Genomic DNA, 27,112 nt, shown 5'->3' with positions numbered 1-27,112 from the left:
TATATATATATATATTTGTGGCAGGGAATGAGGGGAACCCCGACACAGGAGGCGCAACCCCGACGCAGCCCTCCCTGGCGCCTACTTATAGCGGTACCGGGCTGCGGCGAGACCAGATACCCTGTGGAGCCCAACGGCACCCGGACGTCGTGGCCCTTCCCGCCATGTTGATTGTTGGCGGAAGTGAACCCGGCCGTGTGGGTAATGTCCACCCCCGGAGAACCTCCACCTCAAGCTTATTCCGGGCAGAGGCTTCGCCATTATTCACGTTAGGCGACGGGGTTGTGCTGTCATCCGGGGCTTGCGATTCGCCGTGGGGGATTAAAAACAGTGCGGCTGGCGTTTCTGGTGCTGCGTGTGCTTGTTGCTAGGATGCGAAGCGGCGGCGAGCGTAGTTACAGGTAAGACAAGCTCAGGTGCTTGTCCACCTCTTTAGGTCGTTCTCCCGAGAAAGCCCCTGGTTCCCGTCCTCCTTCCTCGGAGGGAAATCGGACTAGGGCAGCAGGGATGAGATCCCTCCGTTTATAGCCTGTGCATCTTTACCTAAAAGTAGCTGCACCTGGGAAGTGAAAACTCAGCTAAACTGTGTGGCAGCGCATCTGGGCAGCCCACTACAATGCGTTTCTACTTGGAAGTAAGTCCTGTTTGAATGCGATGGTTCCTGTCCCAAGCCAGTATCCTGAAGCTTGCAGCCTAGTCGCATTGAGTTCAGTGTGGCTGACTTCTCTGAGTAAACTTGGGCTCTTTCCCTCTAACGTAGGTCAACTTGGACAACGCCCATCTTAGATAAATATGCTGCTTTGTTTTCCCCTCTCCACCCATAGTCCGCCTGGGTTGTATCCAAATTAGTGTTAGTCATGTCTATTAATTTCAGTGGGCTTACTCTGAGCATCGCCTGCGATGGATACAGCCTCTTTGCTGGATAGAGATGGCATATTGTTTGATAGCCATATGTGGAAGTGAAAAGTTAGGCAGAGTGTTGTTGTTTTCAATTCCACCAGCTGAGATGAAGATGGGGCAGCTGGGTTTCATCTTGTCCTCTTTATTTAGATCAGAACTGTCTTCACCTACCCACAGCCTCTCTTCCCAGCTTCAACTGAGAGGAGTGAGGAGGCGGCATGGAGAGCAGGCAAAAGCTGGTTCAGGGGAACTGAGACGCATTGTTTAAATACTGTTATTGAGTGAATAAGGGTTTTGTTATATGCATATACCAGTATTTGGGTGGTGCAGAAAAGAAACAGTGTCGACATTGGGAAGTTAAAATTCCATAGGCCTTTGTGATTCCTATAGACGTGGAACCTAAACTTGAATCAATTATGTGAGCTCAAATCTGCAGCCTTTGTTTGCAGTACTGTATTCTGTAGAATAGTTGGGACTGAGGAAAGCAAAAAGTGGAACCATTGAGGGGTTAAATATTTTATGGTATCTTCTGCTAACATCTATGCTTTTGATCCTTTAAGAATGTGAATATATTAATCTCTGTTACTCATCAGTTGATAATCTAGAATTTTCAGGAATAAATATCAAAACTGTTTACAAAGAAATCTTTTTCTGTGCTGGCTCATTAGTTTAATAGTTTGTGAGCTTGGTTGAGGGATATGTGCTAGAACCTGTTGTGCAAGTACCTTTTCACCATCCTATGTGACTGCTGGTATTTCTTTGTGGCCCCGTTCACACGATAGGGTAAGCTAACTATGACTTACCTGGACTGTGCAAGTGCACAGGCTCTGGGAGAGGAGCTTGTAGCTACTTTGCTCCAGACGGTTTTTGCTTAGCTAAACCAAAGTTTGACTTAACATGTTGACCGAAACCAAACTTGTGGTTAAGATTTCTCCTCAATAACCTGAGCCAAGCTGTTTTTTTTTTTTTTACTGTGTACTAGTTTTTTTTAAAAAATTGTCAATTCTGTCTTGTTCTTAATGGATTTGTAAGTTGCTTTGAGACATTTTCTTGTGAAGAACAATGAATAAATCTAATACTCAAGAAGTAAGCCCCTGTGAATGTGACATATTCCCTAGTTTGCATATGCTGAGCCTAGGATAGACTATAAATAAGTTCTCATGGCTTCTAACATTATAAAGCTTGTTACTGGATGGGCCTGCCTGCCTGATTACATAACCTACTTAGTAGAGCTTTTTCTACAAGGCCGAATAAATTACAGTAAAAACCTGGGCATGTCTACTCAGAAATACGTCCCATTGAGTTCAGTGGGATTTACTCCCGGAAAGGTGCATGTAGGATTGCAGCCTTAATCTTCTTGGACTACGAGCATCAACATGCTGACCTGGAAACAAATTGTTTTCAGTACAGCTTAAAGCACATTCAGTATTGCAGTCTTTGTCTAAATCTTTGTCCTACGTACTGCATATGCCCATATTTCCATATAGTTCTTTTTCATTAACTGTCCAGCTCACCCTCTATGTCATGATGATCGCATCAACTTACGCTTGATTTCTTATCCCCTGAGAAATAGGCCCGAGTGCTTTTCTTTTCTTGTAAAAATGATTGCGCTGCTGGGAAAAAGTGACTGATAATCCTGTATCATAAGTGTTATAAATTTACCTTTTAATAGAACATAAACTTATGTTGCCTAATGTGGTGTGAATGAAAGTGGCTCAGCTGGACTTGTGCTACACACATTTGTTAGCATCTGATACAAGAGCAGGAGGATGGGAAACAGTGCCTTAAAAGCGCATTTGGAGACAGCACAGAAAACGGGAGTATTCCAGCTGACAGGAAAAGGCCTTTCTGAGGTAAAAACCTATATCATAAACATGTGTCACAAATGCTTTTATACTGCATAATGCAAGAGACAGAGATAAATATTTGTGCTTTGAAGAGTTTTTAAATTTTTTAAACCATTTTTTGATATGTTAGTGGGATAAGAAGAATAGAAATGTCAGTTGAATGGGTTCTAATGAATGTATCTTATCCTAGCTATAAAAATAAAAGCTATTGGGTTTAGTGAGGCTTATTCACCAGTAAATGTGTTTTGGATTACAACTTTAGATCATTGCTACTCAGGTGAGATAGGATGGGAGCATATAAGATTTTGCATTGCTTATGCTACCTGTCGTAGTGGACATGATATACTGTGATAAATAATTACAAAAATTTTGTGTAATATGTGGTTTAATTCTCAGTTTTGGAGGATATTCCCAAGTTAAATTGTCCCTCCAGTCTTTTCACACCATTTATAGTTTTGTAATTCTGTCTTGCAACCTTATAAACCTAAAAAGCTCCTTGCCTGCACCTTTTATTATCTTACCTACCCACATATACTTAATGCAGTTTGTGTCATTCTGGAATTTTCACATGATTTCTGAATTGCTTTTTCAGTTTCCCGAAGATCTGCAGAAGCTTGCAAGTAACCTCAGAACAATAGATTTGTCGAACAATAAGATTGAGGTCCTACCACCACTAATGGGGAAATTCTCTGTGTTGAAGAGCCTTGCTTTAAATCACAACAAGCTGAGTAAGACCTCTTAAATAACTCATCAACTTGCTGAAATAAATTCAGTGGGACTTAGTGACAGGAAAAATATATTTAGGATTGCAGCCTATATTACCACAAGTTTAATTCCATCATTTTCTTTCTCTGAGTATCTCTGTTTAATAGAGATAACTCAATACAATGGTTAAAAGCTTTGCAGCTTAGTAGACGATGCTGTAGATTTGTCACCATTGCGATTCCAGGTTGCTAAGATACTCAAAATTATCTCATCTTATTGAAATGCTCGTGACTTGTGAGCCAAGCACTTAACTTGAAAAATTGCCTTTAACCATGCCCTACCTCTCCTCCTTCATTTTTCCACAAACAGCTAGAGTTCCAAAGAGAAGGTAGAGCCTGCACACTAATTCAGGCAATTGTAGCTTATCCATTATATATCTTCATGTATTGTAAGATAAAATGTTGACTATATCCTAACACAATGGGGTGCTGTATGATTCCACAACAGTGACCTTTATACTATAATTGTTCTTTCCTCTGAACAACTTGATTTTATTTGTTTATATATATATTTTTGCTAGCTGCGCTACCTGAAGAGCTGTGCAAGCTGAAAAAATTAGAGGCTTTGCATCTGAACGGCAACCAGCTGACGCAGTTACCAGCTGCCTTTGGACAACTTTCGGCACTGAAGACCCTGAGTCTTTCTGGAAACAAGCTCCGAACTGTACCTGTCCAGCTCTGCAGCCTTCGTCACCTAGATGTGGTGGATCTCTCCAGAAATCAGATCCAGAGTGTGCCAGATACAGTTGGGGATTTGCAGGCCATTGAACTAAACTTGAATCAAAACCAGGTCTGGAAACTAGTTTTTGTAGGTGTATATCATTCAGGAGGAAAGAACTTCTCAAAGCACAAGCGTCACTTAAAATTCTACTGAAATGGGGATCTCACTTAGAGCTGCAAGCAAAATTTAACATATTCCTTTTGTTTTGTTTGCCCCTATGGGAAACCTGCTAGGTTATTCTCTATTTTGTAACACAGTTTTCCATTTGTTGAGAAGAACATTGAGAAGAACGTTTATGCTTTGAACATCATGTCTTTCTTCAACTAGTCTTAATTCCATTCCATTAAAACAATACACCAGTGAAGTTGCATTCAAACCTTGTACAAGTGGAAGACAGCTCATGCAGCTGAACCTTCTGTTTCCCCTCCTTTCCCCTGTAGCCTCCAAAAAGCCTTTTTAGAGGGTTAAAGGGGGACTGATTGAATATTGGATGCTATATTTAATGAAGCTACAGTGGGAGGGAGGAAATAATCTGAAATCTAGCCTGGGTGATTCCCCCCCTTCGCATACACACAGTGCATAGCGCACAATGTTCTGTAGAGAGTCTTTTGGGGATGGTGCAGGAAAGAGAAGGAAGAAGAACACAAAGCTGTTTGTACAACACGGTTCACCCCATTGGAGGCAGTTCTATAGGGAAAATAGATTGCTTGAAGTTATGGAGTTGTTGTTTTTTGGTTGGTATTATAGGGCTTGGATTTGCATATTGTGCAAGCTGAAACGACAGTGCTATTACCATAATTTTATGCATGCGTGTCTTAAAATGCATTGAAATTTTTGTAACACTTTTTTTTATAAACAAGATCACACCAAAGCACTGAATTGCTGCTAGCCAGGATGGACAAACATAGCCATCATGTTCAATCAGATATTTTCAGATCAAGCCCCATCCCCTCAGCATTGATAATATAAAGATACCTTATAAATGGGGAACTACAAAATTCATGGCCCTGTGATGTTCATAACTAAGTACTCAAACTCAGCGTTGGAATGTTTCATTGTAACTCTCTGTGCTAGTTCCTGCAGTGAGTCCATCTTAGCTACCCAGTCAATTCCCCAGTAGTTTTGTGTATCTGCATTTTGAGCATTCTTGCCTCTGGCTATTGAGGCTGAGCATTTAATCATGGCTAGTAGCCATTGATAGCTTTATCCTCCATGAGTTTGTCCAATCCTCTCTTAAAGTCACCCAAGTTAGTGGCCATTACTGCCTACTGTGAGAGCAAGTTCCATAGTTTTAACTATGAGCTGCATGAAGATAGGATTTCTCTTATCTGTCCTGAATGTTCCAACTTAGCAGTGGCAGAGCAATAACTTTTCCCCCCTTTCCCTGTTTGATGCACGATAGATCTCCCAGATCTCCTCACAGATATCTTACTGTCCACGCCTCAAGGTCCTGCGTCTGGAAGAAAACTGTTTAGAACTAAGCATGCTTCCTCAGAGTATTCTCAGCGATTCTCAGATCTCTCTGCTTGCTGTAGAGGGCAATCTCTTTGAAATCAAGAAACTTCGAGAATTGGATGGCTATGACAAGGTCTGTACTGTTCTCTCCCCCAGTGGCGTAGTGTGGGGGGTGCAGGGGGGGCCGGCCGCACCGGGCGCAACATCTGGGGGTTAGGGTTAGGGGGCGCAAATCCACGGGTTAGGGGGCACAAATTACTTGCCTTGCCCCGGGTGCTGACAACCCACGCTACGCCACTGCTCTCCCCTCTCTCACCCTGCTGTAAACCAATAGGCTTGGGGGAAAATAAGGCTTCCATTGGTGAATGAAATCGGGGGGAAATGTTTGACTAGTGTCTTGTCCCTCATTGAATCCTAATCTCTCCTACTTCCAAGACTTCTGTCAGATAGTAGCATTGTACAGTTACATTCAGTTAGGAATATTACAATTCTGGTCTGAATCTGAAGAGAGTTGTTTCAATCAATTACTTAATACTATTTTACTTTTAAATTTTCTAATTCATTTGTCCAGCGCAGAACAGGAGTTTGTAGCTAACCAGTTATTTTTCTGAGTAGACCCAACTGAAGAGACCAAAGTTAGTCATGTCAATTAGTATCAGTAGGCCTGCTCTGATTTTGGATGAACAATGGCTACAACCCATGATCTTGTTGGTTCAGTATAAGAAACTGCTGGATAGGAAACATTCTTGAGGATCTCTCATTTATCTTTCTTTATCTTGCATTTATTCCACCCAAACTCCTAATTTTATCTTCTTCTTTTTTAAGTACATGGAGAGATTCACAGCCACGAAGAAAAAATTTGCCTGATGGATTGCTACCGGTCTTATTTCATGAAGGAGAGACAAGAGGTGTGATGCACATAGCTTATATGCTGCTAAGTCTTTTCAGGAGAAGGAAATCCAAGGCTTTAACTGCAAGAGAACTTTGAACTGGTTGAATATGTTGTTTTTAAGGCCACAAAGTGAAACCAGGAATTGGTGAAACTTATCTTGTACGTTACGCTTTACACCTTTGCAGCTAACAAGGCACTTCTGCTTATGTGATTCTCCATCTTCAGGGATCATTATGTTGTAAGAAGAAAAATGTTGTAGAACTCACTTGGGCTGCAGAGGTTTTATTACAGATGTTGGCAGTCTTATATAAAGTATGGAGTACATGGAGATAACACTAAGGGGAACATTTGCCAAGGAGTACACTGAGGTTCTGTAACAGGATTAACTCTAGAATGCAAAGTCATCTCTTTGCATTAAATGTTTTATAGTGTAGAGGAGACTGGTATTTTTTAAAAATAAATAAAAATCATGTACATTTGAAAGCACAAGTAATTGGGCTGATAGTAGCTCAATGTGTCTAATCAAAAATAGTTGTCCTAGCTTCATCTCATGCTCACCTCCCCTTGAATGGCTTGTCTTCCATTTTATGGTGTAATGCCCTCTAGTTCACCTGAGCATGCTAAATGAATGAAATACAGGTTCATAATGTCTACACTGTATTTGAGGGAGGAGGGAGCTGACACCTTTGCACTCTGTGTTCATGGCAGGAGCAAACTCAACTGCTTAAAGGGGATGATCACCTTATTACTGCCTTATACAAAGCACCCAGGAGGACCTAAAATATGCAACTTTCTTGAATAACTTGTATATTTTTATTAAAAAGATATTGCATCCACAACTGTCTTAAGCTTTTTGGCACCTTTTGACAAACTTCAGTTAATATATAAATTCACATTATGTAATCTGAATAGTAAAGAATAAATATGCACAGCTAAAATTGTTCCTGTAAAATACATTGCTCCTTATGAACTATTTAAAATAAAATACCTAGGGAAAAAAGCAGTACAGTATAATTCATCTTTCTATATAGTGTGTGGCTGTCAAGATCAATATGCATGCCTGTCGCTACTGGTGGCTGCTTTGGGTGTGATTGAAGGAACAACATATAGTCTTTTTTTTTTTGGTAACTTGGATTTAATTGCTGGGGAAGGAGTTCATAGTTTGAGTTTAAAGGCTGTGTAAAGAATACAGCCTTTAAGTCATACCTATACCCATATACTGGGACGTGGGTGGCGCTGTGGGTAAAACCTCAGCGCCTAGGGCTTGCTGATCGCATGGTCGGCGGTTCGAATCCCCGCGGTGCAGTGAGCTGCCGTCTTTCGGTCCCAGCTCCTGCCCACCTAGCAGTTTGAAAGCACCCCTAAGTGCAAGTAGATAAATAGGTACCGCTTTATAGCGGGAAGGTAAACGGCGTTTCCGTGTGCTGCGCTGGTGCCGGCTCGCCAGAGCAGCTTCGTCACGCTGGCCACGTGACCCGGAAGTGTCTCCGGACAGCGCTGGCCCTCGGCCTCTTAAGGGAGATGGGCGCACAACCCTAGAGTTGGACACGACTGGCCCATACGGGCAGGGGTACCTTTACCTTTACTATACCCATATACAGTCATACCTTGGGTTACGTGTTTTTGGGTTGCAGACCGCACCAAACCCAGAAGTACCAGAATGGGTTACTTCCAGGTTTCGGCGCTCACGCATGAGCAGAAGCGCAAAATGACAACACGCGTGTGTGCAGACGCAGCGCTGTGGGTTGCGAACGTGCCTCCCGCACGGATCATGTTTGCAACCCGAGGTATGACTGTACTCTTGCCTCCCACCCCCAGTTCTTACATATACAGTTCCATGCAGTTCCATACACAAAAAACACATCTGTTGAGTCTAAATTCCAGGGAGATGCGTGTGACTTGGAAGTTGCCATTTGGAAACCTAAGTGGTCTTGCAAAAGTACTCTGAGAATGTGCTGTTTCACATGTTAAGCTCACTTAACTGTTTTTGTTTCCCACCTTGGGTCAGTCACTAACTCTCAGCTAACCTACTTCACATAGTTGTTGTAAAGATCTAGAAAGTGATATAAAATGACTGCAAAATCAGGCGATGAGTGCTTGTATCATATGTACCAAAATTTGAGTGCAAAGTTGGGCAGATGTATTTGTTAAAGCTCACCTTATCAGGTACCTTACCACTCACCCTTATTATGCAATGCTAAGAAAACCTGATTTGAGAACCTTTATGCACATTAAGCGTATATTCTCCCCCTTCCCCAACCATGTTTATCTTCTACTAGCTAGTGAGGAGTAGGGATCAAACAAGTATGCAGGAGAAAAGATTTTATTAGAAAAGACTATATGGATCAACTGTTCCATTTTGGGGAGAACAGCAACTTGGGAGAGTTCTGGCAAGATTAAGCCACCCCCACAAAACTAAAGAATTGTACACAGCCAGTGTGACACGAAATTCTTAGAAATTCCTCAGAAACTTGACAAACGTCAGGGGTTATGCTACGACACAAATATATGGAAAGGAGAATATCTGAGCTTGAGTTTCTCCTAATACTTGAAGGCATCTATACTTCCTCTTCTGCCACATAAAATATAGGTTGATTTAGAAACAGTTGCCGCAGCAGCAGCAAAAAGCATTCAGTGGAAGTCAGTTTTGATGAGTTCTCAGATGAGAAAATCACATGTAGCTTATTCTCTCTAAAGTAGGCAACAAGGTAGTACTAAGTTTGATTTTCAATGCTAGTTAGCATTACATGTGTTTTTGAAAGAGACAGGCAATGCAGGCAACCATAAGTTAATTTATTCAGTCCAGCAAGTAGAAACCTGAGGCATTCGCTTAATTACAGCTTAAAATGGGCAATCTAGAAAGCAGAAAATAAGGTATAGTTTGATGTAGAGCACTATGCAGTTAAAAGCTATTTAAGGATTATAACACAAGAAATTATGCTATCTACATCCAAGTACTTTTTCACACTGCTGTAGAGTTTCCACAGAGGCTAGTGGACACATGTGCATTAGACAGCCACATTTTTACTTCATCTGTGATGGTAGCCTTGTAAATCAGAAATTAACAGTAACAGTTATTATAGCACTTGAATGTTCACCATTTTATTTCCATAGACTAGTAAGGTTTAGTGTGCGAACTGCCATTTCCAGCTTTGAGGATTGTATGTTTCACTATTACTAATACAAGTAAACAAACCGACAGTGATGTGCGCAGTTTCTACCCTACACAGCTAGAATTACCACCTCACCCTTGTTGACAGGAGGTTACATGGAAGACTGAGCTTTGTCTTATTATAAAAAAATATATGGCTCAGTTGGAATTAATATGCAGAGTGGCAGAAAAATGAGGTATCCTCTTGTCATCTATGGGAAGTGACAATACAATGAGCCAATTTGTTTTAAGCTCTTGTCTGGCAAGACTTAAAAGACTACTGCAGCAACTGCCACAAGGCACAAGGGCAGTCTTTTTAGAAAGAAAAAGCACTCAGAAACCGTCTACATGAACTTTTTTCTTCTTCTATGGAAGGGTTGGGAACTACGCTCCACCCTCAAATTATGATCAGTTTATAATTTTTACATATGATAAAAAATACTCAGCTTAAACATATAGCAGCACAAAGCACTAAGTCCATATCTCTTTAGAAAACAAAATGATTCCAATGCTGTTTGGTGAACTCTTAATTAGAAGAGTGAACTAAAACTTTCTTGAGAATCCTTGGAATTGTAACATTTTTCATTGAACCAGTCCTATAAGTAAGCTAAATCAAGCACCTTCATCCTGAAACAGAAATGAACTAAGTACTCACTACAGAAGGCCTGCACAACTTGCAACCCATCAAATTAAATGTAGTCTAGAAGCCATGAATGGCAGTTCCTTATGGGCTCCAAGCTTTGCTACCCGCTTCAGGATTACACAAAAGGCTTAGTTCACAAGGGCCTAGCAAGGCACAACGCATAGTTGATGGTGTACATTCAAGCTTGAGGGATCACAATTTGTAGAGCAGGCATAACCTACAGCCAAGCCACAGCTTTAAAGTTTGTAAAATAAACACAAGTTCAGTCTCATGATAAGAAAGATAGAAGCAGCAAAGCTATATTTCAATACTGACTTCAGTCTTTCACATGCTGTATTTCAGTACAGGTTTGAAGCTTAAATAGGCATATGGTTCCAACTAAAAGACGAGACAACTATTTTGTAATGAGTTGCTGAAGAAAACCAGGTGAGCACTCAACTGTAGTCAATTCAAAACAATTTAAAGAACGGAGTTTTATCAAGCCACAGCAGATGCGGACTCACTGTAACAACCATAGCTTTGTTCTCATTGGAAACTAGACTGTGCCCTGCTTTGGAAATCCTGTAAGTGTTTTGCTCCAAATAAATATCTCAAGATGCTGGTCGCCAGATGTCGGCTTTTTGATACACAACTAGATTCATAGTTTGTGTAGGGAAGAAAACATTTAGGAAACAGCATTACAAAATAGTTTTCACTCAACCTTAAGCTCTGCATAACTTTCCAAACGTTGCTTTTTGATGGAACATTTCGCAGATCAAAATCTCTTTTCAGCAGTACCAGCAACCAAAGAATACGCAGCATTTACCAAGAAAAGGAAAAGATGTTTTCTGGCAACTCATACAATAATCTGCAACAGAGCTCTTCACCTGGAAGTGTTTTGCTTGGAATCCTGAGTTGATCATTAGGTGCTGTGTAAGCCCTTTCACCTCTCCTAGGTCCTCCAGCCACCAGAAAGTATGTCTGGGTAGAGCAATAACTAGTAGGATTGGTGACAAACACCCAGGAATAAAATGGGGGATAAACTCCTAAAAGTTTTGTGAGAGTCCCATGTCCAACTATACAGGGTTTTTTGTGTGTAGCTGGACTACACATCCCCTTGTTATCCAAATGAGAATTGCTATGGCTCAGAAAATGTACTTCTCTCCTATATAGAATGCCAACAATGATGTTTTTAAAAGCCCCATTCTCAAAAGTAGTAGTTGCTGAACCACATATTCCAATTATAAGAATATAAAATGCAACACCCCCCCATCATGTATGGTTTGACCATGAAATCTAGGTGTTTTGTAAACTAAGGTCAGCTTTAAGACAAAGTTCATGAAAATTACTCATCCACCATTTTAGTGATGACATGAAATATTGAGTGAGGTAATGACATTCACTGAATGCATCCTCTTCTGCCTTTGCTCAGTTGCCTCACACTCACACATCTTACTGCAAAAGGGGGAGAAGGTACCATGGAAATATTTGAAGCCAGAAAACGAAACCCTGAGGATATATTAAAAAGAATATGAAAGCCAAGTCTCTGTTGTGCTATTTTCCTGGATTCTCAAACCGAGTCTGTATACAAGCAACAAAAGAAGCCATATGATGCATGTCCTGCTTTGTTCCCTCTTCTGAATCCTGCCATCTTTCTTCTTTGGAAATTGAGGTTTGTAGGATAAAATGGACGTCTTCAGTTGGATAAAGAATTGGAAGCAGGCTGCTAATTTTCAATGAGTTTTTTGGCTCTTACATTGGCTTGCTCAATACGATCTTTGTTGGTTTCAGCCTGGAATACAAAATATAGCATAAGACTGCTACTAAACTAGAAAGATGAAAGCAAACTATATCATACTGTGATTCAACCATTTCTTCAGGAGCTGGCTCAGAATAAGTTTGATATTATGGCGAGTCAGTAGTTAAGTGGTGCTTGAAGCCATCTGAGCAGAAAAGCCTTTCACTCCTGCAACTCATTCAGAATTTAGAGCAAATACCACCTACCAATGAAGATGTGCTTAAAGTACTGGAAGAAATGCTTTGGACCCTGGGTGAACTGGCCACTAGCTGACTATTACACCAGCAGTTTAGGATTTAAGCTGGCTTCTAGAAGTGTTCTAGAAGAGCAAAATTCAATGCACTCATTTTCATCAATGAAGACCTAAAGGGGTTGGGCCTTACGTATCTGAGCCAACTTCCTTCTCCATGATCTGTTGTATGTTAAGAACAGTAAAACCATGATGGGAGACAATCTTGGGACCACTCTCCATATTTGGCACACCCTGCTTCAAGGAGGTCCAACCCAAACTACGCCAGAGTGTTTTCCAAAAGCAGCTAAACCTTCCTATTCAGTTAACTGTTTAGTGGCAGTAATTGTGATATAATCAAATTCTTAGGAAATATGTAGCACACATATATAATAAAGAGCAATCTTTAGCTAAGTAAAGTAGGCCAGTATTCTCACACCCATATTACTGGGAGCATGGGAGAAGCCAAGGCAGGGAAATAGTGCTGTATTCTTTTGTGTAAACCACAGTCACTTAATTGTATTCATACCTCAGGAGATCTGTATCAAGGTTTTCCAGGTCTTATATCATGTTCCTAAATAACTATGGTACCTCTGATTTGTGCATTTATATCTCATTAATGTAAAAACTGGTAAAAAAACCAAACCAAAACAATTCAAGCACAGAGTTGAACAGAGGTTCCTTTCCATGATTTCTCGAAAATGTACTTTGCTTTCAGTTGTCTTATTTTTGTTGCTGCTTAACATTGGGATTAAAAATCTAAGTCATATGGAATATTATATCTCAGCCTATCAGTATAATGTTTATCATGATTTTCTACACCGCGTGCTACAACAGAATCCAGAACAGTGGGACAAGAATTGTATCTGAGATAATCACTGTTTCTATATGTAAGAAGAAGAAGAAGAGGAGGAGTTTGGATTTGATATCCCGCCTTTCACTCCCTTTAAGGAGTCTCAAAGCGGCTAACATTCTCCTTTCCCTTCCTCCCCCACAACAAACACTCTGTGAGGTGAGTGGGGCTGAGAGACTTCAAAGAAGTGTGACTGGCCCAAGGTCACCCAGCAGCTGCATGTGGAGGAGCAGAGACGCAAACCCGGTTCCCCAGATTACGAGACTACCGCTCTTAACCACTACACCACACTGGCTCTCACACTGGTAAGGACCACAACCAGGAGAGTTTGCCATGAGATCAGGTTTAATCCTATCTAGCTGCAGGACCCATCATCTGGGTACAAGGATATTGACTTATGCATGCAAAAGGGCTATAGCCTGTTGCTAAATTGGAATGTGTTTTTGTTTAGACCACTTCTCTATCACAATATATAAAAATATATTTAAGTGGTGTATAGAAAACTAAAACAACAAATATAACAAAAATACACAGTATATCTGGCTACAGCTTAGCACTGTGGCCTTGAAGACTTATTAACTTGTCCACCTGGACACTAGATTTACCAACATTAAGACATCAATAGTTGAATTCTTCGTTTCTTACCTTAATGTTTATCTGATCTATCTGCTGGTTTTGTGTATCAATTGTGTTGCCCATCTCAACGGCCATATTTTTCAGGTTCCCCAATATGTTTCCAACTTGAGTTAGGTTTTCTTCCATTTCATCTTCTCTGTCATCATTTGTTATCCTGTTGACAGTATCAAGGGAAACCAACATTGAGAAATCCCAAGTTCCTGTCTCCCAAATGTTATCGCACCCCAAGTTTTCAGAAGTATTTTCTGCTATGGAGGTTTCTACGCAAATTTGTTTGAAAAATTGAATCAGAAAGTGATATAATCACCTAGAGACACTATAGATCTACTAGAAGTGTCTCAGAATGATCTCATGAATTACACAGATTAGCCTTGTTTGAATGATCAAATCAGAAGCTCTGTGAACCCATGGAAAGCCCCTTGGTGCAAAGTAGAAAAGATTCCAGAAATGGTAGTTAACCAGAGCTTCTAGTTATAAATTGGGTGATTAATGGCTTCCAGTCAAGCCAGGATTCATAAGTCAACTTTAAAACATGACTTCATATTCTGAATTGTTTGGAATTCATTAACCATAGTTCCTGCTTCAAAAGTAATGGGATGCTGTGGTTAACTATGGCTTCTTGGCTTGTTTCCCTCACTCACACAAAGGGAAAAGTGAATCGGGAGCACACCAGCAGTGTGCAACTGCATGGAGCTTATGTATATCCTGGCTAATGGAGCAAAGATCTGATTGTGTGGACCAGGTCAAAAGGTTTGTCCTCAAGCTTTTCAAAATGCTGTCACTACTATTGCGGAGAAAAGCATTTAGTCCTATAAATATTCAGGAGCGGGCAGGAGAAGTATCTTACCGTTTTATGTAGCCTCCAGATGTTGTTCCTCCCGAATTCTGTTGCAGATTGTTTGCAACACGCCCTGGCTGTTTAGACACTACACGATCATTCTCTATACCATCACCCCATGTTGTCTTGTAAGCTCTGCTAGTCTCAAAATTCTTTGTTCTACAAGGAAAACCAGACCACACATTATTAGATCAAAGATACAAAGTTTTAACAAACCTAGTTACAGATAGGTAGCCATGTTGGTCTTCCATAGTCAATACAAAAAAATTTCTTCCAGTAGCACCTTAAAGTAGTACCATCTCGGGACTATTTAATTGCTCATCGTCTAACATTGTGTATGCCATCAAATGCCAACAGTGTCCTTCAGCTCTCTATATTGGACAAACAGGCCAAACCTTACGCCAAAGAATAAACGGACATAAATCTGGCATCAGAAATCACAAGACAGAGAAACCAGTAGGAGAACACTTCAATCTCCCAGGACATTCTATACAAGATCTCAAAGTAGCTGTTTTACTACAAAGGAATTTCAGAAATAGACTGGAAAGAGAAGCTGCTGAATTGCAACTTATTACCAAACTTAAAACCATGGAGAGACCTGGTCTGAACAAAGACATTGGATTCTTATCTCATTATACACGACAAAGCCATTTTTCAATTTCTCACCCCTTGCTTTTTCCTGTAAGACCTATTGCAGTCGTTAAGAGTCGTCAACAGGCTCATCACAGCTATCTGCCAATCACCCATTCCCACCACCCTTCTGAGTAATACCCCTCCCCACCTTCTCACTATATAGAAGGGTCTGGTGACTTCTGTTTCAGTGTATCTGAAGAAGTGTGCATGCACACGAAAGCTCATACCAAGAACTAACTTAGTTGGTCTTTAAGGTGCTACTGGAAGGAATTTTTTTGTTTTAACAAACCTAATATGCAATATAACTAGTAATAGAAAGGACTGTTTCATACATGACAGAGTAATAGCCCCAGGTTTGCCACAGAAAATGCCATAGCGAGACCCAACCAATCCTGACTTCCTGATGTGTGTTCATGTTTTCAAATGCACATTCTTTACATTTGCACTGAGCTTTGTGTGTGCACCAAAAATGTCATATAGCAAGTGAATTTAAGAGATATAATTTCACACTGGAAGCAACAAAATAAACACAACCATTTTATTTTTCTAAAGTTTGTATGTTATATTTAAATCTCGAATTGCTTTGGTATCCGAACTGTTTTCTTACCCCTCAGCCTCATTGTTGCTACTAATGGCTGCTATGTTAAAGAAAATCAACCAAATTGCAGTCTAAGATATAGGGCTACAATGCGTGTTTAAGAAGAAATAATGTATAATCTCCCAGCATACAGATGAACAGATGAATAGAGTATCAGTAGTTCAGAATTCTAATATTGTATGACCAAATTCAAATCACCACTAGAGTTTTTAACAAGTTGTACGTAAGATAATGATTCACGGAATAGTATACATGAGGGATTGGGAATCTGTGGTCCTCCAGATGTTCTTGGACTCCCAACTCCCATGAGTCTCAGTCAGCACTCAAGCATGATAGGAACTGGAGTCCAACAATATCTGGAGATCTATAGGTTCCCCGTCCCTGGTATAGATATATGGGAAATAATTTCTAAAAACAAATGCAGTTTTGGAACTTTATGTGAGCTAACAGTGACTAGAAAACCCCCACTGTTAGCTTTTAGTGTTATTTCACAATATCCCTCCAACATTTTCCCCATTGTATACAATACCACCTTTTCCCCAAAACAAAATCCAAAATCCAATAGAATCATCCTAGAAGACTATTTCAGGTTTATGAGGCCAGAACAAACACAATCTATAAGCGACATAGCACAGATACATACACAACTACGGACCATCACAAAATAGCTTGCATGTTAAGACAGCATGCACATGCATATATGCACCCAGTTAGAACATCACCTTCAGGCAGCTGGTTAACAGTACAGGCTGCTTCATTAGATTGACCTTTTTCTAAAGTCCACTTTGACCAGTTAAGCGAATCCAACCTCTGCTGCTAAATCTTCATTTTATTAAGCAAGGAAAAGTGGGGTGGTTAGGAGAGAGAATGAGAAAAGAGTGAGCAGTAAGACCAGCAAACAGATAAATAGTTGTTAGCAAACAAACTATTTCAAAAGTACAGCTGAGATTATGTTTGTGTTTGGGGGGGGGGGGGGAAGCAGCTTAACCCTAACACAGGGAGAAGGAAAAAACGATTAAGACTGCAACCCTCGTCTACTCAGAAGAAGATCCTACTAAATTCAATGGGGGTCGCTTCCATGTAAGTGGGGTTAGTACTGAAACTTAATTCTGTGAGTGCTGTATTCACTACTTGTGTTAAGGCCAGACTATCCCAAAATTACTAGAAGAAGGTTATAGTCCCTCTTCCTCTACTTAAGCAAACTGAAATAGATTCCACACAGATCTCTCAAATGTACATACGTCAAAATAAGACTATTTAGAACTATCACAAAAAGCCCTCAAACAAGCTAAGCACTCTCCAGGAAAAAGGAGTTAGAATGTGATAGCAAAAGGAAGAAGAAAATAGGTATTTAGAATGTATATCATACTCCTGCCTGCCACCCTCTCAAAGCATTTCCAAATATCCCTTGCTTCTAGTCAACCTACTCTGTGTTTGTGTGAAATCTGTACCTTAACCATACCAACCAGGTATTATTTTAACAGTAACAAACAATACTGGCACTGAGCAATATATACGCAAAACATTCAATAGTGGTAACTAAGATCATCCAAGCGTTTATTGTTAGTTTTTCTTTTGCCCTTACACATAATCAAGTTCAAGGAATTTGTACTACTAAAAAATTTAGAACTTCCACTTAAACTTGGGGAAATAGTCTAAAGCACACCAGTTTTTAAAAAACTCCCAATCTTGATCTTCTGAGCATTTCTCGATGGCCTCAATTTTCCCCCTTGAATTTTGGAATTCATCAACCTGCCTTTAACTGACCTATTGCAAGGACAGACACAGAGACCACAACACTTGTTGAGCTCCGTCAAGTTCTTCTCAGCTTCTCTCATGTCTTTGTTTATCTGGTCCATTCCTTCTTCTATACGGGTTAACTGTTCTAAGAAAAGTATAAAGAAAAAGGAATTTTAGAGAACTTGAATGCTGCAAGATGCTTGATCTTCAGATGAGAACTTTAATGGTTTGTGTTCAAAATGCTTCTTTTTAAAAAAGGGGGGGACCAAGGAAATGCATTAAAAAGTAACTTTGGAGTTGCAAGAGAAACGTTTTTTGAATACCAATAATATGCAAGTGAATCACACTAGTATCCACACCTGGGTGGACCCAGGCCCCAAATATCTGAAAGACCGCCTTCTTCCCTACAGACACTCTCGGATGCTGAGTTCAGCAGAGGGGGCCCTCTTGGTAGTTCCTTCACCCTCAGAGGCTTGGGGTGGGGGAGCAAGAGAGGGCATTCTCTGTGGAGGCCCCTATTCTGTGGAACGTCCTCCCCAGAGGTGCATCTGGCATCTTCATTATACAGCTTCCGGAGAATGCTGAAGACACACCTATTTACCCTGGCTTTTGACACTTGAGGTGCATAGTTTTAGAACGCACCTTATTTTTATTATTGCAATTTGTTTTAAACTGTTTTTAATGTTGTGTTTCAATGTTGCAACCCATCCCGGGATCTTAAGTTGAAGGGCGGGTAAACAAAGAAACAATATTCATGTGCCTTAGGTCTCAAAACTGAAGTAAAAAAATACTGCATACTGCACACATATATTTTAGATAACCCAAGCCATAATACTACCAAACAAACTTATTCTAATCCAGCTCCTGAAGAAATGGTTGAATCACAGCATGATATAAACACCTTGTTTTCATCTTTCTAGTTTAGTAGCAGTCTTACACTATGTTTTGTATTCCAGGCTGAAACCAACAAAGATCGTATTAAGCAAGCCAATGTAAGAGCCATCACTTACTCTATCATCTATCTATCATCTATCTATCTATCTATCTATCTATCTATCTATCTATCTATTATTACACATGCACAACTCACCCCCTTGTTCATCTAGCATGGTGAGGGTTTTGATTCCTGTATCTTGGGACTGTAAGGAAGAAAAAAAATGATAGGAGATACAAAACCAGCAAAAACTAATGCTAGAATTGGACACAAGTTTGGACTACAACAGGCCATTCTACAGTGTTTCTAGTGAAGAGTACAATATTTGCATCAGTACCATGTAAACCTCAAGGAAGTCCATTTTTTGTAAAAGTATGTTCAGAATCTTGCACAAGATGAGCAATTCGGATGCAAATATCTGACAGCTAATTTATTTTGAATTTGAACCCTAAATACAGCAGCAATGCAAATATTTAAAGTTCAAAGCTGTTCCACCCATAGTCATCATCTACACATGCCTTATAATGGCACCCACATGCTTTAAAAATAGCAACAGCTGGGAACAGAACTGCAGGAATGAACTGCTCTCAAACAATTTGATTTGTTCTTCCTCATCCCTCACTCCCGCAAAAGCTTTTCCTTACCTCAATGGCCAGGCCAAGAATTCTCCTTGTGCTTTCCAAAGACTAAAACAAAAAAGAGATTTATTTTCAGCCATAAGGACTTATAAAGACATTTAGTAATCACACTATATACAGAGTTTCATGTAAGTGAGCATGAAGTTATATTCCTGAATCTAAATAGATCCTACTAGGTTATATTGTTCATTTCAAATAGCAATATTCTGAAAACAGTATTTTTGTTTTCTAAATTAAAAGCTTGACGTATTAAGAGAGGTTTTTTCTTCAGTGGTACAGAAACCATTTTGGACAACAAATCTCATTTACTATGATAGGGCTTTGTGCATCCTAAATAGCTTTCTTTAATATGAGGTCTACATTCCACTACACAAGCACAAGAGAAAGAGAATAATCTAATATAATTACCTCATCTGTAACTTGATGGGCTCTCAGTTGAATTTCATCAGGCGACAGCTCAGCCATGATTAACACTTATTTTCTGATCTCTGACTATACATAAACAATGGTATTTCCTCTGTAACAAAGAATACATTATTTACAAGCAGAATTCTAATAAATGTCAAATGATACAAGTGCTCTAAAGATGTGGTAACACAGTTCCTATTATATTTACATTCAGCTCAATTCTCAGGTCTCAGGACAAGGAACACACAATTTAAAATTTCAATATCAATCAATGACTGGAATATATAGGGAAAAGCCATAATGAAATAGCCCCTGTTGGAGATATGTTGATTGCTTAAAAGGTATAATTTAGTAAAAGCAGCGTCCATTCACCCAGGCACCTCTGTCATTAAGAAGTTTAAATGAGGTTTTGCACTTTTACTTGATTAGTCAAATGAAGGAATGAGAAAAGACCAAGCTTAGCCCAGCCCAATTTTTCGGTGACCTGATCAAAAAGATAACTATAATAGCTGGAATCAGGCAAGACACAGATAACAAGTGTAACCCTTTCACTCCACATTCTTATATCATATACCAAGTGCAGCAGCTGGGACCAAACAAAGAAAATGGCAGGCTGTAAAGCCCCCACCTCATCCACATCTTAACACTCCCTAATTCTTTGCTCCTCACTTTTAGCCTCTGCAATTCTGAGCCCTCTATATTTTTTGCTCTAGTCTAGTCCAAGACAGCACAGTTGAGGAAGGCAAATATTTACTGTTTTAAATGGTTTCATTTCTGTTGAAATGAAAGCACAGGAGGCAAAATTGCTATGTTAACCTACAAGGGTGAATCTAGGAGGGAATGGAGAATATGGAGTATGCAGAGGCAGAATGACATAATTACCCACATGCAGGAAAGATGTTTCCCAATTTCTACCACAAATAAAAATCAAGTTTGTTCTTCCACCTTGGAGTCAGAAGGTATTAATTATTGTTACTCTGCCTCAGTTGTTTACTATCTTAGGAATTTGAGGCTTGCTGGCAACAGTGATTTCAGCTCTTAAAACACCCTGTTTCCCCTTGATTTTTAGCACTGTGTTGTGGTTCGAGGACCCGAACTCCGCGCAGCGGAATGAAACACAAGGACATGTGATATAAGGTTAATGGGCAAGAAAAGGCCACAACTTTATTGATTACAGCAAGTGAAAAGGTATTGGCTTAGGCATTGGATTACGTCAGCTGACTCCACCCACTCGGAGAGGGGTGAGTCTAAAAAACAAACAAACAAACAAAGGGGGCTTATTCACCAGTAGGTGGAGCCTGCTCATGCTAATCCAACTATAGGCTCTCCCCTGATGTCACCGAGGGTCGTGCCATGGCCTCCCGCCAAGAAGGCATCGGACAGAATACACGACCGCTGGATTCCTTTAACGGAATACCCAAAAATTGAAGGCGCAGGCGATGGCCACACCTAGCCCTTCGACACCACAACACATTATTCCAAACCAAAAAGCCTAATGCCAAATGGAAAAATTCCTACCAGGCCCCCCGGACAACCAGGGCGACCAACCTAAGGTCCATAGCAAGGCCAAAAGAAAACTGGAAACCCTGCTCTAAGGGAGTGGAGGGTGGGTGACTCGCGACGGGACGATAAAAAGTGAGGGCTGGAGGCTGGCGCCGCAGCAATTTAGGCTGCTGTACACGCCCCCTTGAAGGCACCTGGTTGGATGTCTGGCCGAGGGCGTGGGCGCCAGCCAGGTGAGTGGGAGGCAGGGGGCAAACGCCCCCTGCTTGAAGCGGAGTCCGGCTCCCGGCCACAACCACTCCCCTCTCTTGCAGGGAGGAGAGTCTTTGTTAAGACTTCAACAAAAAACACCCCCACTCCCTCTTTTTTTCTTATAAATCATTATAATTACTAAACAATTTAAAGCTGAATTTTGTTGCCGTAATCCTAAAAAATGAACTGCTATTCCTTTGTGCAATGCTATCTTTTTCAGTTAGTATCTTATTCAGAAGATATAATTTTGTTGATTTAGGGTCCTCTAGTTCTTGAGAGAGAAAAATACCATCAGGGAATCAAACCAGAATATAAAAAATTACATTAGCACTTCCCATAGAGAAAGCATTATGGCCTCCCTAAAAAGTTGCCACAATCACAACTTTCAACAATAAGGTAAAAAGGTAAGGTAAAGGATCCCTGGATGGTTAAGTCCAGTCAAAGGCGACTATGGGGTTGTGGAGCTCATCTCTCCTTCAGGCAAGGGAGCTGGCGTTTGTCCACATACAACTTTCCTGGTCATGTGGCCAGCAGGACTAAACTGCTTCTGGCACAACGGAACACTGTGACAAGTGCCAGAGCACAAGGAAATGCCGTTTACCTCCCCGCCAGAGTGGTACCTATTTAGCTACTTGCACTGGTGTGCTTTTAAACTGCTAGGCTGGCAGAAGCTGGGACAGAGCAATGGGAGCTCACCCCAACATGTGGATTCAAACCCCATACCTTCCGATCGGCAAGCCCAAGAAGCTCAGTGGTTTAGACCACAGCGTAACAAGCAAAATGACCACAGTAACAATAATTCAGAAACAATGTCATATCTTCCTCAGAAGCAATACATTCCTCTGAAAATGTCCACCCATACCTAGCGTATTACTTCCAGGGTGGCAGGAAATTTTAATGAGTCAATAACATCAGTTAAAATTTGGCTAATTTTCATGTAGTGCATGGCCCACAGCATTTCCTTTAAAGTTTAAACCATTCCACTCCCATCCCCTGAACCTGACACAAAAGATTCCATTCTCCATTTTTACCTTTACATTCCTCCTCAAAATCTATCATTTCTTCCTAGCTTGTCTTAGCTCTCCTGATATGTTGTCTGGGCATTTTTAAAACCTTCCCCCAGACATGCATGTTCACTATTGAATGTTAGACATTTTTAAAATAAACTTTTTGTTCCATTATGCTCTCATGATTCAGATTTATTAAATGGGTGGCATCAAGTGATTTAACAGGTGGGCAGACCCAACAATCTGCAAAATGGCTCACAATGGTTGGAGGAGGTTCCCTACCTCTTGCTGCATGTATTTTGACATGGCCTGGGACTTGAACAATATGAATTTCACTAAGAAGAACATCAGGAATATTTAGCAGAATATCACAAGCAGAGATTTTTTTGAAGTTGCACACTTAAATCTCATCAGAAGCCTGAAGGATCCAATAATTTCCAACACATTAGCTACCAACAACATTTGTACTAGTACTATTTTGCAGCAGAGAAGTTATTTCCCTATTACTTTACACTGACTAAAAAGTAAATAAATGTGAAAACAAAGACACCACTCAACATCTCTTCCTGTCTTTTTTATCAGCTTCCTAAATATGCTACAAGGACAATAGTGTTGTTGCTGCTCTTTCAGATAGCACAGGAACAGCATGTTGATTGCTTTGCTTGTTTAACAATTGAAACAGCCTAAATACTACTTAGGAAGGCCTTCTAGAGTAAAGTAACAGCAGTATCTACTTATCTACACTACAAATCAAAACCTCCACAGCTTTCAAACTACCCTTCCCAGAATATTTTTTTGAAAAGCTACAACAGGTAAACCAGTATAAATTTGACTTCATTTTGACTTCATTTTGTAGTTTGCTTCTGCTTTGTTGTTCAAAACTTTAGTAGTTGTCACATTCAAAGATAATTTGAAAAGAAGAATGTGTGGGTATGAACATTGTCTTGGAGGTAGTTTTCATGTATTCTACAGCAAAGGAACTCCAAATACCTGCACCTACCTTAGAAAAGACCCAAAGACCCAAGTTACAGAAGCAGTTCTGGAGACTGCATTTATACAAAAGCAAGTATGTTACTTGATTTGATCACTGAATGTAAGAGTAACTTCAATGATCAAACAGGTCTCCGTAACCCAAGGTACAATCCAAAATACAGTTAGTAGTGGAACAACTAATTCCCCACAAATCGGCTTCTTCTTAGGGAGGAAACTTCTTTTATAAAGCTGTCTCAAGTGACTGCATACTTTCATGTTGATGTAAGGTGCTCTCTCTCAACTTCTTGGTCAACAAAAATGAAACAGCGCAATAGTGCTAGAAGACAGCCAATGCTGGAATTACTAAAATCCCCAGCAATGAATTCCCCTTGTGATATTAGCAAGCATTCTGTTGCTAAAGAGCTATCTTTTGTATTGATATTCATGGCGCCAGAAGTGAAACAGCTCCTCACCCGAGTATAAGTACTTCCACTTGCAGGGGAATAACTGCCAATTTTAATTTATAAATGCACCCTTTCACATCACTTTTAATCCCTTCCTGAGTTCCCCAAATTTTGTTAAGAAGTTACTCAGTAGTCATAAGCTACTGCTGTGCAGAAAGAAAAAGAGCACCAACTTTGGTAGCATGCACTGTGCAAAGGGGGATTGGAAACACGTGAACATAGTGATTTGCATCACAGCCTATATCTTTAAACAGAACACTTCCTGAGTAAATATCATTTATTGCTTTGTGACTTACTCTGAAGAAGTTACAAACACAACACTTCCTGAATAAATAGCTTTTACGACTTTGTGACTTACTCTGAAGTATATGATAGAAGCAATTGTGCGATATAAATAATGTTATTAGAAAGGTTATTTAGGTTAGTTGGAACATTGATGCAATTCTCATGGCAGACCTCATGGCTCAAGTATTTTGTATATATTAAAACTGTAAGTAGGATATGACTATCAGCGCCATGGAACATCAAGTTATTCCTGATGTTCATCTTCCCTCTCTAAACTGCGTCTTAAAGGCGGAATGCTCTGAGGCTATTCAGTTCCCCTTTTCCCCTCAGCCCATTACCTTCCCTGAAAGTCTGGAGACTCTCCAGCTTGGCACTCAATGCAATGGAAGGGTTGTGGCTGGAAAGGAAAATTGCTACATCCTCTATGCATGCATACAGTTGCCTTCAACATTCACAAGGGGCTCTTTGGATCCCAGTCCTAATCATCAAAACGAAACAGAACTGAGTATGTATGCATCTAAGTTAAAAATGTATAGTGTACTATTTGTAGTATTCTTAAGAGTATGACTACATTAAGAAACAAGAGCAGGGAATAAAACTCAGGAATGGCAAATGTTGTGGGGGTGCTAACATATGAAAGTAAGCTGATAGTGCTAGATGCATAGGCCTGCTGACTACCCTAACTTTTAAGGAGATAAATGTGCATGGTAGCAAGAGAGGCCAGTACTATTGTGAACAAGACCTCAAGTCATACAAGAAGACAAGCTTATGGCAGCCTTGTAATTTCCTGCAAGCAACTTTTGAAGGGTTCTGAAAAAGATGTGCTCTATATTTCACTAACAGCTTGGCTGCTGCATGAGATACCAAAGCTGATGGCAAATATAGTCCTCAGAAGGACTATGAACCAGATGGAGAATAGCCAACACAGCCTGGAATAGTTTATAATGTACTGAATGGGTAGAGGATGAGGGGAGACTGCTCTTTGATCAGACGCTGCTGCATAGGGCTGTGCATTCAAGGGAGGAAGGAGCATGTTTACATATAATAGTTAATAGTTATCTCTACGTACAAAAGACATGGGGTGAAGAGTAGAAAAAAGAAGTGGGAGGAGTTAGAAAAGATCAAGTAGAAGGGAAAATGGGGAACCATATGGGAGAATAGAAGAACAGGAAATAGCAAAAGAGTAGAAAGCATGGACAGAACTGAATTATTGGAAATAAGATGAACAGCTCCATATTGCACAATCTACTTCATGTACCTTACCAAAGATTCAAGTTATATCATGTTTTCAACATTATGAAGATGTAAAGGCTTTCAACCTAGTGTTGGGTCCAGATTTGGGCAATACTGTATATCCTTTGCTAGCTTTTCTTCCAGCCACTCTGACACTGCCCAGTCATTTGCCTTCTGCTTCTTGGGCTAATGTGTACCACTGCCCTGAAGTAGAGAATGAGTGGAAGTTGCTCTCCTTGCCCTTGACCATACTCCTGGACTGTGTACGTACCACAGTTCCCAGGATTCTTTGGAAGAAGTCATGTGTTTTAAACGAATAGCTTTTCTGAGAGAGGTCACAAAAAAAAGCACTAACAGCAAGGAGGAAAAAGACCAATAGACCCTGCTTTGGTCTGGGCCTTTGCAGGTGTCCTACAACACTGACTCCTGAGTGAACTTCCAATTGTGGAGCATACTGTGAAGGATAAAAGTATGCCTTAAACTCTTGTTTTCCATAAACCAGCTACAGTACTGCTATTACTCTGAAATGTCTACTCACTTGTTTTATGTACCCTCTGCTGGGAACGCCCTAAAATAAAAGTTACCTTCTCCCTTAAGTGCCTTTCCATTCTAAACCACCCTCAGGAATTAAGGGCTCAGAAAAGGATTCACATCTTATGTAGTAATGATATAGCATTAAATATAGGGCAGCTCTGGGGAGAGGAAGCCAGTTGGCCACATTCCTTCAGGAATCCCTAACTCCCCAGACCAAGCGGGGCCTGGAAGGGAGGCCAGTCCCAGGCAGGCACCCCGGAACCCGGGAAGAGGCGGCAGGGCAGCTTCGCCCGCCGAGGTCCCTCCGCTGCCGGGGATGCGAGAGCGGCGCTTCTGCCTCTCCCTCCCTGCTCGCCGCTTCCTGCACTATCCGCATCTCCCTCTCTCCTCCTTCCTTCCTCCCTTCCGCAGGGCTCCTCATCCGCCCGCATTCCTGGGCCACTCGCCGCAGATCCTCGCCCAGGTTCAGCCTCCAGCCCAGCCGACCATTATATATAGATATATATACCCTGTATATATGTGTGTATGAAGCCGAGAGACGCCCACCCGGTCCCTTCCTTTCCCGGGCACCTCGAGCGCCCCACCTCCCTCCGGCACCTCGCCCGACCTCCCCTCCGAGCAGACCCCGCACTCGCACCTTCCCTTGCACGCGCTGCACCCATTCACACGTACTCCGCGAGCCCGCTTCTCCCCATCCCCGGATTCCCCGCCGCCGCCGCCCCACGCTGCCCGCTCCTTGCTTTCTCTTTCGAGGCTCACTCACGCGGCTTCGGAGTCGACCAGCCCTCGCCCTCCTCTCCAGCCCCGCACCCGGGAGCTCGGGCCTTCCGCCACAGGCCGCTCCGCTTTGCCTCGAGTCTGCGGGGGCCCCTTCGCTCGGCCAAGCCCCACCCGGGCTACTTCCTCACAGCCTCCGCCCTCCAGTTCCTTCTTGACCGACGAGGTGTCGCTTCCTCCCTGCTTGACAACAACACCCGCCTCCTCCGCAACCCCCACTCAGGATTGCATTAGTCGCTTCCGCTTCGAGTTATTGGCGAAAGCGAGTGACTGTCAAACTCCGCGTCCTCCTTTCGCTTTCCAGAACACAAATAATCACTGTTTGGTTTTCTGCATTCGGTTTCCATCTGGCCTCGCTTTCTATAACCTCCCCTCCCAAACTTGTGCACACATACCTATAACTCTGGGTAACGCTACTTGCATCTAAC

General features: G+C 41.2%; 2 protein-coding genes across 3 annotated transcripts; one reads left to right on the top strand and one right to left on the bottom strand.

Moving 5' to 3' along the window:
* Nucleotides 1-262: 262 nt before the first annotated feature.
* On the top strand, nt 263-10,976 carry LRRC57 (leucine rich repeat containing 57). Of its 2 annotated transcripts, XM_083747976.1 has the most exons (7): nt 263-401; nt 2,573-2,753; nt 3,340-3,475; nt 4,033-4,301; nt 5,635-5,820; nt 6,513-6,595; nt 10,716-10,976. In XM_083747976.1, the coding sequence occupies exons 2-6, from the start codon at nt 2,670-2,672 to the stop codon at nt 6,552-6,554; spliced, it is 717 nt and encodes a 238-aa protein (XP_083604102.1). In that variant the 5' UTR covers nt 263-401; nt 2,573-2,669; the 3' UTR covers nt 6,555-6,595; nt 10,716-10,976. The 2 variants fall into 2 exon arrangements, with proteins under 2 accessions (XP_083604102.1, XP_083604101.1); XM_083747975.1 differs by lacking the exon at nt 10,716-10,976 and having other exon boundaries at nt 6,513-7,418.
* On the bottom strand, nt 9,352-27,112 carry SNAP23 (synaptosome associated protein 23). The gene is made up of 8 exons (XM_083748072.1): nt 26,671-27,112; nt 19,658-19,766; nt 19,256-19,297; nt 18,768-18,816; nt 17,705-17,822; nt 14,716-14,865; nt 13,878-14,022; nt 9,352-12,144 (listed from the first exon to the last, which is right to left on the bottom strand). The coding sequence occupies exons 2-8, from the start codon at nt 19,712-19,714 to the stop codon at nt 12,079-12,081; spliced, it is 627 nt and encodes a 208-aa protein (XP_083604198.1). The 5' UTR covers nt 19,715-19,766; nt 26,671-27,112; the 3' UTR covers nt 9,352-12,078.

This window comes from Podarcis gaigeae (genome assembly GCF_964106915.1).
Source record: "Podarcis gaigeae genome assembly, chromosome: 1".
Taxonomy (NCBI): Eukaryota; Metazoa; Chordata; class Lepidosauria; order Squamata; family Lacertidae; genus Podarcis; species Podarcis gaigeae.
The sequence above is the reverse complement of the archived record's forward strand: the minus strand, read 5'-3'. Positions and strand labels throughout refer to the sequence as shown.